At 35.8% G+C, this 15,021-nt stretch overlaps 1 protein-coding gene across 6 annotated transcripts in view; it reads right to left on the bottom strand.

The window, feature by feature from the left end:
- Positions 1-2,141: 2,141 nt before the first annotated feature.
- ACSL4 (acyl-CoA synthetase long chain family member 4) overlaps positions 2,142-15,021 on the bottom strand; it is an 88,993-nt gene continuing 76,113 nt past the window's right edge. For all 6 annotated transcript variants that reach the window (XM_037142465.2, XM_037142467.2, XM_037142468.2 and 3 more), the window contains 3 exons: positions 14,725-14,839; positions 10,562-10,719; positions 2,142-2,447 (listed from right to left, as the gene is read on the bottom strand). In XM_037142465.2, coding sequence (XP_036998360.1) covers positions 2,290-2,447; positions 10,562-10,719; positions 14,725-14,839 — 431 coding nt within the window. In that variant the 3' untranslated portion in view covers positions 2,142-2,289. The remainder of the gene's footprint in view (positions 2,448-10,561; positions 10,720-14,724; positions 14,840-15,021) is intronic.

Below are 15,021 nucleotides of genomic sequence, written 5' to 3' on the forward strand. Positions count from 1 at the left end.
GGTCACAAGTAGTCGACTTAAAAATGTACACAACTAGTAAATTTTTAAAGCACACTTCATTTAAATGGCTGACATTTAGTAACAACAGTGAATGATTTAAACATGTATAAAAATGTATGATCAAAATCTTTAGGCTCAATTACTCAAAAAGTCACTATGAATATGGAAAGATCTGTCCACATAAATATGTGTATTTCTTAATGAAAAATCAGGGGCAGTAGCATCTCCCTGGTCCCTTGACAATATTTGGATTTTTGCAAAGAATTAGCAGCACCCAACCTTAAGTGTTAATAATGTGTTTCTAAAGGACCTATACAACAGATTAGTTGGCAGTGTTCTAGCTTTCGGGAGATGGAAGTGGGTGGGGTGCAAATATCTGATTATGCGTGCACTTGCACATTTAAAATCACCATTCCAAATGGGGGAATATGTCACATATTGAAAAAGTCTAAAGAAATCATCCTTAAAGGATCAACAGTGGGCCAAGAACAGTAGAAGCTGAGTAGTAGTCTACTTGATACTAATAGTTTGTCACTCCTCAAAGGCAAGTTGGGGAGAATGAGAATACTCACATGTACCTAAGTGCATGGAGAACTTGCCTCGAATTTTACACAGCAGAACACTGAACAGAAATCTCTAAAAAAACCTTCATTCTTGCTTATAATAAGACCAGATGAATTTTCCTTTTTTACCACCATATACATAACATTTAAATATTTTCCTTATAAATATCTTAGAGCAAAAAGAATGTATTTTGTTGTAGTGGTAGCCCACATCTATACAAAGCAATATAAGCAATATATATACACATACATGCATATACATATCTGTATGTATATATACATATACATATATATGTATGTGTGTGTATATATACATTATGATTAAGAAAAAAGTGCAAAGAGTAACAGTATTAAGAATGTTTGCTGTTTACAGTAACTATGGTTCAAGTGTGAATATTTATCAGGGATATATAATCCCTGATTTTAATTAAAGATTCAAAAAGAAGCCCATACACTGAGTTACTGCACAAGTATGAGTCCCTTATTGAGTAATTTCCTTTCTCATTGTCCAGTTTCTAAAGTCTTTTCACAAACAGGAAAAAAGTGTAAAAGTGTGTTTTTCCCTTTAACTTCCCCAAATTCATTCATGTTATTTAATCATTCACAGGTTCAAACAAGATATTGGGGAACTCATTCATCATAACCCATTTTCCTAAAATTAAAGCAAAATGAAAGGCTTCCTGAAATCCAGGCTATTGCTCAAGAATCCAATCAGCAACTGCAAACAGATAACTTACAAGTATAATTTAATATAAGCACATTTTTTAAATCAGTCCCTATTATCAAAGACAAATTAAGAGTCCAAATCCTTTCCCAGGTTCAGTGCTGTCCTAGGGTCATAACTCTAAACATTTTTGCCTCACCTTTTCTAACAGAGAAAATGCTTCCTGTTAAAATTTGATTCACTTTCTATCATTTTACTCTTGGTCTCAGCCTTACATTTTGAACAGAGAAGGACAATTTTCAACATTTTTTTCAAATGTACTTACGTACTCTTAAGTCATTCAAATAATTACAGTGACTGATTTTAAACCTCCAAGTTTCAAAATAAGCAGTTCAGTTTCTCTTCAAATATATTACTAGATATTTTTGGTGTGTCTATGTCATTTTATTCTTACTTCAGGCACTGTAATTATTCACAATAAACAATAATTCTACGTCTAACCTATGCAACAATTATGAATCCTAAAATGGTTTCCAAGGTGTTGATTCTCTATGTCATATTATGATTGAATTTTCCCTTCAGGATAAATGGTTGGAAGAGAACTTTAAAGGCCTATAGCACTTCTGCATTGAGTAGTGTTAATACATATTTTTGTCATGCTTATTATTTTAAACTTCTGAACTAGAAAGACAAGACATCCGAAGCTGCAAATTTCCTCAAACTACATTCTATTCTAACTCCAATTTATTTTGTTCCACATTAAATATTTTTCTCATAAAAACGAGTATCTTAGGCTAATTTTTAAAAACAGAATTTTTACTCTAAAACTAAGAACAACACAGCTAAAGGGAAATAACTTTTCAATTTCAGCTTCACTAGAACTATGCAAAACTAAGTAAAATTTGACTCAACAATTATTTTAATCACTTTTGTTTTTTATTTCCATATTTTTAGAAATATATACTTTACATTGTAACAGATAGCTCAACAAGGCTTAAAATTCTAGAACTGAAAAACCGTGAGGCCCCCTTCTGCACAACTGTAAAGAGAGCAGGCAACATTTTATTTGCCCCCATACATTCGCTCAATGTCTTTGAGGTAATGGTTCTTCAGTTCCTTCCTTTTCAGTTTGAAAGCATCAGTGACCAAACCAGTTTCAGGGGTCCATGGCTCTGGGCTTAAGCGAACCTTGATTGGAATTTCAAACCGCTCCAGCTTCACTGAAATGAGAAGGAGGAAGGTGGGGAAGGAGTGGGGAGGGTGGGAGAGAAACAACAAAATATTAATTCTGGAGGATTTAACCAGATGGTGCAGGTGATGGAGCAAACTTATTTAATTGTATGTTAATTACTGATACCACTATCTTACAATTTCATTTTATATTTCTCAAAGCATATACAAATTGCTTCAGTTGAACAGTTTTGGTCTATGCAGATTTTATTCTAATATATGTGTAGACCAGTTTTTCTGGGGAAATAGGATTTATTTGGCAACACAGAAAAATCCTTTCTCTTCAAAGATTTTCTTCTTGCCATTCCCTCTTCATGGAATGGTCTTCTCCGTTGTAGATGCATGCCTTGCTTCCTTACTTCATCTAGGTGTCCACTCAAATGCTGCCTCTTCAGAGCAGACTTCCCTGGTCACTCATAGCAAAACCCAAGTCCCTTTGTCTCTCTATATCCTCTTACACTATATTTTCTTCAAAACAATAAAACTTACCAGCCAATGTATCATATATTTGTTTTGCATGTTAGAATGTAAGCTCCATGAAAGCAGGGTTTTTGCTTTGTTTACTGCCATCCATAAGGCTACACTGAGAGCCCTCAATAAATATATACAGATTTACTAATTTATTCTACAGAAAATTAAACCTCTAGAGAACTTGTTCTTACCTTTATTATATACATCAAAATCAAAATCAAAAAGGGGGTTGTGAATTCTGTATTTTTAAATGGTATATGATGCAGAACATATTATTTAAGATAGACTACTCAACATATTGAAATATAATAAGGACATAGAAGCAATCAATACAATATTCAATAATTTTTAATTTAACAAATGATATTTAAGTTACTTATTATTCATATAAGCTCATCCTTAAAATTCTGAAGGCCCATTAACAGTTATAAGAATCTACAGATGAGCTTTATCTTATATCCAATTATTTAAAACAGCAATTTTGAAGAAGCAAGCATCTGCATGTTTAAAAACTACTGCTAATAGCCTAGGTGACTCAGAAACAACTTTGTGTCAGTGACAAGTACAAAAGAACTCAAATTCATGGGAGTTTTTGTTCAAATACTAGTCTGAATTTTATAAAAGCTTGGTTGAATTAGTGTTTCTCACTAAAATGAGAGAATGTAAAGTTGTGTGTGAAAAATAATCTTTCAAATTACTTAGAACCAACTTCCTAAAGGTAATGCCTTAAAGAGGTAGTAAGAGAACAAAAACTTGCTCTAATTAACCATGTCTACTTTGTTGCTATATTACAGCTCAGTTATGAAGGGTGCCTGAAATAAGCCCATCTGCTCCCAAGGTCACATCTGAATCTCGAGAAAAGAGCGCTAATCTATCTCAACTACAGATTTCTTCCAAAACCTTTTATTTCATATTACTGTCCCTACTTACACAGGTTCTATTCCACAAACACTGACAAAACTGGAACAACGCAGGCACATTACACAGTTGCACACAAGCAAATTCAGCACATTTGTAAAAGTTTCTATATTTAATCTTTATTAACTAAATTTCTGTTCAAGCCAAAAGGAAAAAAAAGGGCTGCATTACAGGTTTCCTAAATATTATCTAGCACCACAGCCTATAGAGAGCAAAGAGCAATCACACAGTTCCTATACACAGAATGAACTGTCAACAAGTAGCAAAGACTACTGGAAAGAAAAACCAAAAATGATCTTACACGTGGCATTTTTATATGAATTACCTACAACACTATGAAATGTAACCGGCAGGGGGAAGCAAAGGGCAATTTTTCTAGCCCCTCAAATAATGACATACTTTGCATTCTTATACCTCACACTTATATTTAAAACATGAAAAAGACTGCTTTGAAATATATGTAAGCTCAGACAGATATAGTTGAATACAATCAAGACTATTTTATACTTTTTGGCATAAGTCCTGAAATTATAATTTCAAGCAAAAGGCTGGCGAGAGAAATCTTTGTGACAGAAAAGCTTATGATTATTACATTTAGTTCATTATCTAACTCATGAGTTGTTCAATTTCATCCCTCATTTCAGCAAATTTATGGGAGCTAAGTGGGTCCTAGAACCTGATTTCATTTTCCACCTGATTGTGATACAACTTGACTTTACACAGTATTGCCTTTAGTTATATATGCAATGATAAACTATTGAAATCAAATTCTACTCCAGCCCTGGCTTGTGTGGCTCGGTGGGTTGAGTGCCATCCTGAGAACCAAAACGTCACCAGTTCGAATACCAGTCAGGGCACATACTTGGGTTGTGGGCCAGGTGCTCACTTGGGGGGAGGCAAGAGGCAACTGATCCACGTTTCTCTCTCACATCAATGTTTGTCTCCCTTTTTCTCCCTCTATTCCCCTCTAAGAAATAAAATCTTTTAAAAAAATAGCTCTGGCTGGTGTAGTTCAGTGGATTGAGCACGGGTTGTGTGAACCAAAGGGTTGATGGTTCGATTCCCAGTCAGGGCACAAGCCTGGGTTGTGGGCCAGGTCCCCAGTGGGGGCCAGGTAAGAGGCAACCACATATTGATGTTTCTCTCCCCCTCTTTCTCCCAACCTTCCCATTGCTCTAAAAATAAATAAATACAGTTTAAAAAATTTTTTTTAAATAATAAAATTCTACTTCATTAATACATTGAAAATTACTAAGAACAGCAGCCTATTGACCAAAATATTTTTTTAAATACTACATTTAAAAGGGAAAAATCAGGATTTGTATCAATAAAATTCTGGTAGCTTGATGATATTAATATAAAAAAGCATGCTATATTAATAATAATACCATAGTTAACAAACCATCATTAAGGAAAAAAACATTAAAGTCACTGTCTTTACAGTTTTAATAGGCAACTGTTATTTAAATAACTTTACAGTATTCAGATGACTATAAGAATGTTCTTGAGTAAAAATAGTTTTTCAAAATCAATTTTTAAGTAATATTATTACTTCTATTTTGAAAATAAAATGGAACCCAAGCAGTTAATTTAAAAAATCAATGATCATAGCCTGGTTAGGAAAATAGGCATGCTTGTACATTTATGATAGGAGTATAAACTAGTCCAGTTTTTCTGGGGAAATAGGATTTATTTGGCAACACAGGAAAAGCCTTGAAAATATACATTTTCTTTGTCTCAGAAATTCCACTTTTAAAGGTTCATACTAAGAAAATAATTGCATAAGAAAATATCTAGGGATACAAGATATGTGTCATTATTTGTTTATAGTCAAGGAAAAGTTAAATTCATCCTAAGAGTCCAAAAACAGGAACTTAAGTGGATATGCTTATACTGGAATACTATTTAGTTACTAAAAATTATAATGCAAATCTGTATCTACTGGCTTAGACAGGTATCAGTGAGGTTGATATGTAAAGTATATATAATGCCACCATCCAAACATAATGACTACCAAGTGATTTTTAATTCCCCCTTTATAATTTTCCTGTATTGCCCAATATTTATAAACTTGATGACAATCAGAAAAATAACACTTTTATTTTTAATGTATTATTATACTATACTTTTGTTATATTTTTTTCTTTTACATTATATTTTACTGATTATACTGTTACAGTTGTCCCAATTTTTCCCTTTGTCTGCTCCACCCAACACTCCCACTCCCCTCAGGCAGTCCCCGCACCAATGTTCATGTCCATGGGTCATGCGTGTAAGTTCTTTGGCTACTCCATTTCCTGTACTGCACTTTACATCCCCATGGATATGCTGTGACCACCAACTGTATTTCTTTGCTTTGCTTTGTTTTTGGTTTTTTCTCCCCCACTTTCCTGCAGTCTCCCCTGCTTAGTTCATGTCCATGGGGTTTACATATAAGGTCTTTGGCTTCTCCATTTCTTATACTATTTTTAACTCATTGGTTGTTGGACTTCCATGCAGTTTGATATCCTAGCAGTTCTGGTTGTTTTTTTGTTTTTAAATTGGCTGTTATCTTTCTTTTGGTTATGCAAAAAAGTGAAACATTTCCACCTATGCCTCCACCTTGGCCAGAACCAACTGAGGTCCAACTTGTACTTCTTAATCCCCTTACCTCTTCACCCATTCTTCCCACACCCCTTTCCATATGGCATCTATCAAAACACTCTCCATATCCATGATTCTGCCTCTGTTCTTCTTGTCTACTTAGTTTTAGATTCATTTGTTGACAGCTATGTGTTTACTGCCATTTTATTATTCATACTTCTGATCTTTTTCTTAAATAAGTCCCTTCAACATTTCATGTAATAATGGTTTGGTGATGATGACTCCTTTAGCTTTACTTTGTCTGGGAAGTACTTTATCTGTCCTTTGATTCTAAATCATAGCTTTGCTGAGTAGAGCAGTCTTGGTTGTAGGTCCATGTTTTTCTTCATTTTGAATATTTCTTGCCAATCCCTTCTTAACTACAAAGTTTCTTCTGAAATATCAGCTGACAGTCTTATGGGAACTCCCCTGAAGTTAACTAATTGCTTTTCTCTTGCTGCTTTGAAGATTCTCTCTTTACCTTTAACATCTGGCATTTTAATTATGATGTGTCTTGGAGTGGGCCTTTTTGCATCTCTTGTTTGGGACTCTGTGCTTCCTGGACTTGCATGTCTGTTTCCTTCACCAAATTAGGTAAGTTTTCTCCTATTATTTTTTCAAATAGATTTCTAATTTCTTGTTCTTTCTCTCCTTCTGGTACCCCTATAATGCAAAAGTTAGAATGCTTGAACTTGTACCAGACGCTGTTTACACTGTACCCTTTTTATATTCTTTTTTCTTCTTGTTGTTCTGATTTTTTTTGTTTCATTATGTTCCATATCATTGATTTGATTCTCAGTTTCATCCACTGTGCTGTTGATTCCCTGTAAATTGTTCTTTATTTCCATCAGTGTATCCTTCATTTCTGACTGGATCTTTTTTTTTTATGCTGTTGAGGTTCTCACTAAATTCCTTGAGCATCCTTATAACCAGTGTTTTGAACTCTGTATCTGATAGATTGATTGCTTATCTTCATTTTGTCTAGTTCTTTTTCTGGAGTTTTGATCTGTTCTTTCATTTGGGTCATGTTTCTTTATCCCTTTGTTTTGGCAGCCTCCCTTTGTATCTATGTATTAGGTAGAGCTGCTATGACTCCCTGTCTTGGTATCATGGCCTAATGTAGTAGGTGTCTTGTAGAGTCCAGTGGTACAGCCTCCCCTATCACCCAAGCTGGGTAACTCAGCGTACATCCTCTGTGTGTGCTGAGTGCACCCTCCTCTTGGCAGGTCAACTGGAAGGATTTATCCAGGACAGTCAGCTGCAAGAACTGGCTGTGACCACTGACAACCAATCTCTGCCCTCCATGGAGGACCACCTGTGCAGGGGTGGTATGATGGTGCTCTGATGTGGTCGGTACCTGTCCACTAGGTGTATGGGCTCTGGAGTTTCCTGGGTGGTACAGGCCAAGGTCAGCCCCAATCTGAGTTTAGCCTGGACCCACCCAGCATGAGCTACAAAGCAATCTGCAGATGGTTGTTACTTGTGCTGGAGCCAAACTGTGTTCCAAAGCTGGCTGCTCCTAGTGCTAGGCCTGGGGCCGCTTAGCCACTGTAAGGGCTTAGGGGCTTGAGGAGGCTGGTTGTTGCTTGTTTGAAATGATTTAGGAGAATGTGAAGCCTGAGCACAGACCAGTTATTCATGTGGGAAAGCCATTGTTAACAGCTTGGGTGAGCTGTAAATTGGGTGGTTTGGGGCCTCAAGGATTCCCTAGAGCAGAGCAAACTCTGTCAGACAGGTTGATGGAGACTCAGATATGGTGCCTGGTGCTCTGTGGGGCAAGCGCTCAGAAAAGGAACAATTGCCTCTGCCAACATTTCTGACCCCTAGCTCTCGCCTTGATGCCAGACACTTCAGTTCTTCCCTGCATGCTGCTAGTGCCTTTCAAGCTGCTACCCTGCTGCTGGAGCTCAAAGGGAGTGAGTTTGAATAAATCAGAGTGCGAGACTTCATAGGCACTTCTTGGGAATCCAGTAGTTCTTTTCACCCACTCAAACCCCACTGATTTTTATAGCCAGAAGTTATGGGGGCTTATCTTCTTGGCACTGGATCCCTCAGCTGAGGGGCCTGGTGTGGGGTTGGGTCTCCTTGCTCCAGTGATATCCCTCCCTAATTTTTATCTACCACACCTAGATGTGGCACCCTTTCTGCATCTCCACCCCTCCTACAAGTCTGGATGGATGTGGTTTCTTAAATTCTGTAGTTGGGAGTTCCATTCAACTCAATTTCTGACAGTTCTGAGTGATGGTTGTTCTGTAGTTTAGTTGTAATTTTGATGTGGTTGTGTGAATAGGTGAGCCATGTTTACCTACACCACCATCTTGATCAAAGATACTATTATTTTTTAAGAGGGAAAGGAATACGTTAAAACTAGGCTAACAGCCTCCAATTAGACATTAAGGTGACACAGTTCACCTCTGCTCCCCTGGAAAATAATTTAAAAGCTTTAAAATAATTAAAAAAATTAAAAGGAATTAACCACAAGGAAAATAAACTGAAACAAAAAGAAATAGGACACTTGGTGAGAGAGTTCAATAAAATTTTAGAAGACCAAAAGCAAACAGACTAGCAGTCACTGATTGGGAGCCAAGGGAACTAACAGCTAACTGCCAACAACATGCAAACCTACCTCCTGAGATTGTATCTCTGAAGACAGGCAGAGATAAGCAGCACACTGCTCTGAGGACAGTTGCCCTTTACCCTGCTCTTCCCCAACCAGGCTAGAGACACGTTTACTTTTTGGTAAAACTGAACTAGAGACTCTAGACCCAAGGACATAGGTACAGTAGAGGGAAGGGCTAAAGCTGGCAACAGAAGGATTCAGTGAGGTTAAGACTCACTCCACCCACAGCCCTTTCCAATTTCATCTATTTGGCTACCAGAATATTGGCAGTCAGGCTAATAAACCAGTCAAGAGACTGGAGAATCATCTTTGGAGAAATGAAATAGCCTAACATTTGAGTAACCTTTCAGTGAAGCCCAGTAAAATTTACAAACAAGTTTCCAATACCTCATTGTCAAATGTGAATGGACATACAAGGATCAGCATACATGAGAGGCCATGACCAAACCAAGCAGACAGTGGAACTTGGAGAAGTCAATAACAAAAGAAAACATCACAGGAGGAATTCCTTTAAAATACTCAGAGGAATAAGAGATGACATATTGACTGCATCCAGGAAAGAATAAGAGGATGTTATTGAAAGAACACTGAGAAAACAGGAAAGAGCACTGGAAAATAAAATTCTGGCATTGGAAATTCAAAAGACAGAAGATGATAAAGATGAGGGCACTGCCAGAGTACAAACAAAAAGAATGATATAGGAAACAAAAGAAAAAAGCATAAAATTAGAGCGCTAAAGCTAGAGGTCCTACATCCAGATAAAAATAGTCCCACATAAAAACACAAAGACAGAATTTGGAGAGGAAAACTAGAAGAAGAGTAAACAAACAAAAAAGGACACACAAATATTTCCTAGAACCAAAGGGCAGAGACTGCTAGACTGAAGGGCTCCACACCAAGTGATGTGATGTGGGATGTTTATACATCATGATAAACATAAACAATAACAGATCCACACAAGGACACATTATTATGAACTATCAGAATCAAAATGGATCATTCCAAATACAGGCTAGATGACCACTTAGCAGGGGTGTTATTATATTCAATAAATAACTAGATAGGTTATTCTACTATCTAATATGTAAGAATCCCTCCAATATGGAAATTCACTATACATATTTAAGAAACAGGTTTTCCAACCATGTATTTTATTATTAAAACAAAACAGCCCTGACTGGAGTAGTTCAGTGGACGAGCGTGAGCCTGGGAACCAAACAACCGTGGTTCGATTCCCACTAAGGGCACATGCCTGGGTTGCAGGCCAGTTCCCGGCAGGGGGACACGCGAGAGGCAACCATACATTGATATTTCTCTTCCTCTCTCTTTCCCTTCCCCTCTACAGATAAATAAATAAAATCGTTAAAAAATTAAAACAAAACAAATAAATAGACATCTTGAAAAACCCAGTGCATAAAACACCATTAAATAAATGATTTTAAGGTACTAAAAGTCAATCAATTTCTTACTTACTAGCATTTGCAGCTTCTCTAATTTCTTTCAGTATTTCAGCTTCCATGGCAGGGTTATTGCAGATATCAACCCAAGTTCCTTCCACCCCTTTCTGTTGTGCCAAAAGTGTCAACCTTTTCTGATTAGGAACCACAAAACTAATCACATAGGACTGGTCACTAAAAAAATTAGAAAATGAAACAAAACAGAAATTAAAATACTGAGAACAAGTATTCCTAAAGTTTCCAATGAAATAGTACATTACAAAAAAAACTCCAAATATACATGTTACAGTTTCATTAAGTAAAACAGTCCATAGTACTGACATAAAGACAGATAATATAGACCAATGAAACAGAATAGAGAGCCCAGAGAAAATCCTTTGTACATACTGTCAAATGATCTTCAACAAGGGCGCAAAAACCACTCAATGGGGAAAGAACAGTCTCTTCAACAAATGGCGTTGAGAGAACTAGGTATCCACATGAAAAGGAATAAAGTTGGACCTTTACCTTATACCACATATGAAAATTAATCAAAGACCTAAACATGTAACAGCTAAAATTATAAAATGCCTAGAAGAAAACATAGGGGAATAGATTCATGACATTGGATTTGATAATGCTTTCTTGGCTATGACACCAAAGCATATGTAATAACAACAAAAACATAGCTAAATGAGAATATAACAATTTTTAAAAATTTTTTTGTATGTCAACACAGTCAACAGAGAGTGAAAAGTCCATCTATGGCATTGAAGAAAATATTCGTGAATTATATATCTGAGAAGGGGTTAATATCTAGAATATGTAAAAATGCCTATAACTCAACAACAACAATAAAATAACCCAATTATAAAGTGGACAAAGACCTGAAATAAAACTCTTAGAATAAAACATAGAGGATAAGGTACTTGATATGGGTGCTGGAAAAAAATTTTTGGATTTGATGTAAAAAGCAAAGGCAAAAAAGCAAAAATAAACAAGTGGGTCTACAACTAACTAAAAACCTCTTAGCAAAGGAAACCTTCAACAAAATGAAAAAGCAACCTATAGAATGGGCAAAAATATTTTAAAGTCACATATCTATCTGAATAGAGGTTCATACCCAAAATATATAAAGAACTCATAAAACTCAATAGCAAAAACAAAACAAAATATGATCTGATTTTAAAATGGGTGGTTGCTGGGATGGTGGAGGGGGTTATAAGGGGACTAAAATGGTAATGGAAAAATATAATAAGGATTATATATTTAAATATATGTAAACCTTCTTCCCAAGAAGATATACAAATGACCCATGGGCACATGAAAAATTGATTAACATGGCTAATCATCAGGGAAAGAAATGCAAATCAAAACCACAATGAGATATTACCACCTCGCATCTGTTAGAATAGCTATTATCAAAAAGAGAGGAGATAAATTGAAAAAAAAAAAAAAAAAAAACAGGAGATAATAAATGCTGACTAGGATGTGGAGAGAAGGGAACCCCTGTAACCTACTGGTGGGAACATAGATTGGTTTAAGCGCTATGGGAAATAGTAAGGAGGTTCCTCAAAAAATTTAAACAGGGCTACCATATCATCCAGAAATCTGAATCCTAAGTATATATCTAAAGGGAATGAAAACAGGGTATCGAAGAGGTATCTGTACTCTCATGTTCACTGCAGCATTAATCACAACAGCCAAAATATAGAAATAACCTAAGTATCCAACAACAGAAGAATAGATAAAGATGTGATAAACACATACTGGAGTATTATTCAGCCTTGAGAAAGAAGGAAATGGTGCCATTTGCAACAACATGGATATACCATGAGGGCATATGTTAAGTGACACAAACCAGCAAAGACAAATGTTGCATGGTAACACTGAAATGTGGAATCTTTTTTAAAAACAGTCAAACTCGGAAAAAAAAAAAAAAACAGTAGAAAATATGTTGCCAGGGACTGGGTGTGGAGAAAATAGGGAGAAGTTGGTAAAAGGATATAATCTTTCCACTATAAGATGAATAGGTTTGAGGATCTAATGTAAAACATGATGACTATATTTGGTAAGATCATATTGTATAATTGAAAATAAGAAAAAAATGAATGAACAAAGGACTTGATTAGACACTTCTCCAGAGGTGATATACAAATGGCCAACAAGCATAGAAAATAGTGCTCAACTAATCATTAAGGGAGAGATATCCTCTCACATCCATTATGATGAGTACTATAAAAAATAGATACAACTGTTGTTGAGGATATGGAGAAATGAGAATCCTTATATACTGCTGATGGAAAGTTAAAAATGTTGCTGCTATTATGAAAAAACATTATGAATGTGCCTCAAAATATGGAATTAAAACTACCGTATGATTCAGCAATCCCACATCTGGGTATATGAGGTCTGTACAGAGAGTATCCATCCATAGAATATGAAAAACAGAAACATTTATTGAAGAAGATACAAGATACAAGAAACATTGTACAAAGGACTGTGATGCCTCACCTCAGTCCCCTTCAAAATAGGCACATTGGGACCTCACACAGTTCTCCCAATTGCTACCAGCTGCCCCACCATATTTTCCTGAATCTCATCGATGGTCTGAAATCTTTTCCCTTTCAAAAATGACTTTAATTTTGGGAAAAGTCAGAAGTCGCAGGGTGCCAAATCTGGGCTATAGCGGGGTAAGTCACCTGGGTAATAAAACTGTGCACAAAACATAATGCATGAGCAGGTGCATTATCGTGATGCAGGAGCCAATCACCAGTTGCCCATAGCTGTGGACTTCTGAATCATCTGAATAGTTTCCATGGAGGAATGTGCAAGCTTAATGCAAAACTTGATGCAGATTCGTTGCTCTAGTCACTCAGTCATCTTGAATGTGGTGGCCACACAGTACACATGCTCACTCAATGGTGTCTACTGCCCCCACTGACTAGTACAGTGAAGTCGTTATTGTTCACACATGTGCATTCCAGTCCACTCTCCTTGGATGCCAGGTTACATCAATGTCCTGCAAACCACTGTCATTATATTAACAATGGCTGGACTTTTTTCTGGACAGACCATGTATATCTGAAACAACTGAGTAGGACCTTGAAGAGATATTTGCATATCCATGTTCACAGCAGTATATCCACAATATCAAGAGGTGGAAGCTACCCAAGTTGTCCATTGATGGGTGATGGCCAAACAAAATTTCATCCCCATATATACAATGCAATATAATTAAGCCTTAAAAAGAAATGAAATTCTGACACATGCCACAATATAGATGAATCTGAAGACATTACACCAAGTGAAATAGGCCAGTCACAAAAAGAAAAATACTGTATGATTCTATTTATATGTGATATCTAGAATAGTCCGATTCATAGAAACAGAAAGTAGACTGGCCAGGAGCTGTGTGGAAAGGAAAATGAGGACTGTTTAATGGATACAGAGTATTAGTTTTTGTAGATAAGGTGCAGAACAGTGTAAATATACTTAACATTACACTGTACAATGAACTGTACAATGAGTAATGGTTAAGATGCTAAATTTTGCCTTGTGTTTTTTAGAATTAGTTTTTAAAAATACACATCAAATGGTACTTTTATTAGTCTTTATTTTCATTTATTTTTAGAGAGAGAGAGGAAAGGTAGGAGAGAGAGAGAAAGACGCTGATTTTGTTGTTCCATTTGGTTATGCATTCACTGGTTGATTCTTGTATGTGCTCTGACTAGGGATCGAATCCGCAACCCTTGGCATAAAGGGACAACATTCTAAACAAGGGCCTAGAATTAAATTTTAAAGGAAGTAATCAAGCCCATAAAAATAAACTATATTAAACTACAAAGAAAGTGGTTTAATCTGTCAGGTTTTTTATTTAGAAACCTTGTACTAGCTGTGTACCTTCTTGGAAAAATTACTTACATGCTAAGTCTCAGTTGTTATGAAAGTTAAATAAAATAAGTTTTGTGGCATAACTATGTTTTTAACAAGACATAGTAGGGGTCTAATAAGTTAAAATGTCTGGATTATCTCAAATAATCTTCAAGCTGTTGAATCCAAAAACTTTCAGAAATGTATAACATTTCACAACTCTGATGAAAATTTGATGTTTCCCTTATGATTATACATAATAAAAAAATTTCCCAATTACCCTTTTACTTCAAGTATATGAAAAACATATGTAACTTTTAAAATTACCTTTTGGCAAAAGCACAGATGTTGTCAATAAGTGGACAGTTCTTCAATGCAGCTTCTACTTTCCCAAGAGACACATATTCCCCTGCTTGTAACTTCACCAGATCTTTCTTACGATCTGTAAGTCATGAAGAATGATGCTAAGTTATCCTTAGTCCATTTTATTAAGGTCTGTACAATTCTGATTTTCTTTCAATCTCATTGCCTTCATCTTTAATTTCAAAGATACTTCTTCTAAAATATTATTATACTTAATGCTTGCCCATACATATCGGTTAAGAAATTGCCTAGTTAAAATAA

This window comes from Artibeus jamaicensis, unplaced genomic scaffold (genome assembly GCF_021234435.1).
Source record: "Artibeus jamaicensis isolate MK-2021 breed Jamaican fruit bat unplaced genomic scaffold, CSHL_Jam_final scaffold_461, whole genome shotgun sequence".
Taxonomy (NCBI): Eukaryota; Metazoa; Chordata; class Mammalia; order Chiroptera; family Phyllostomidae; genus Artibeus; species Artibeus jamaicensis.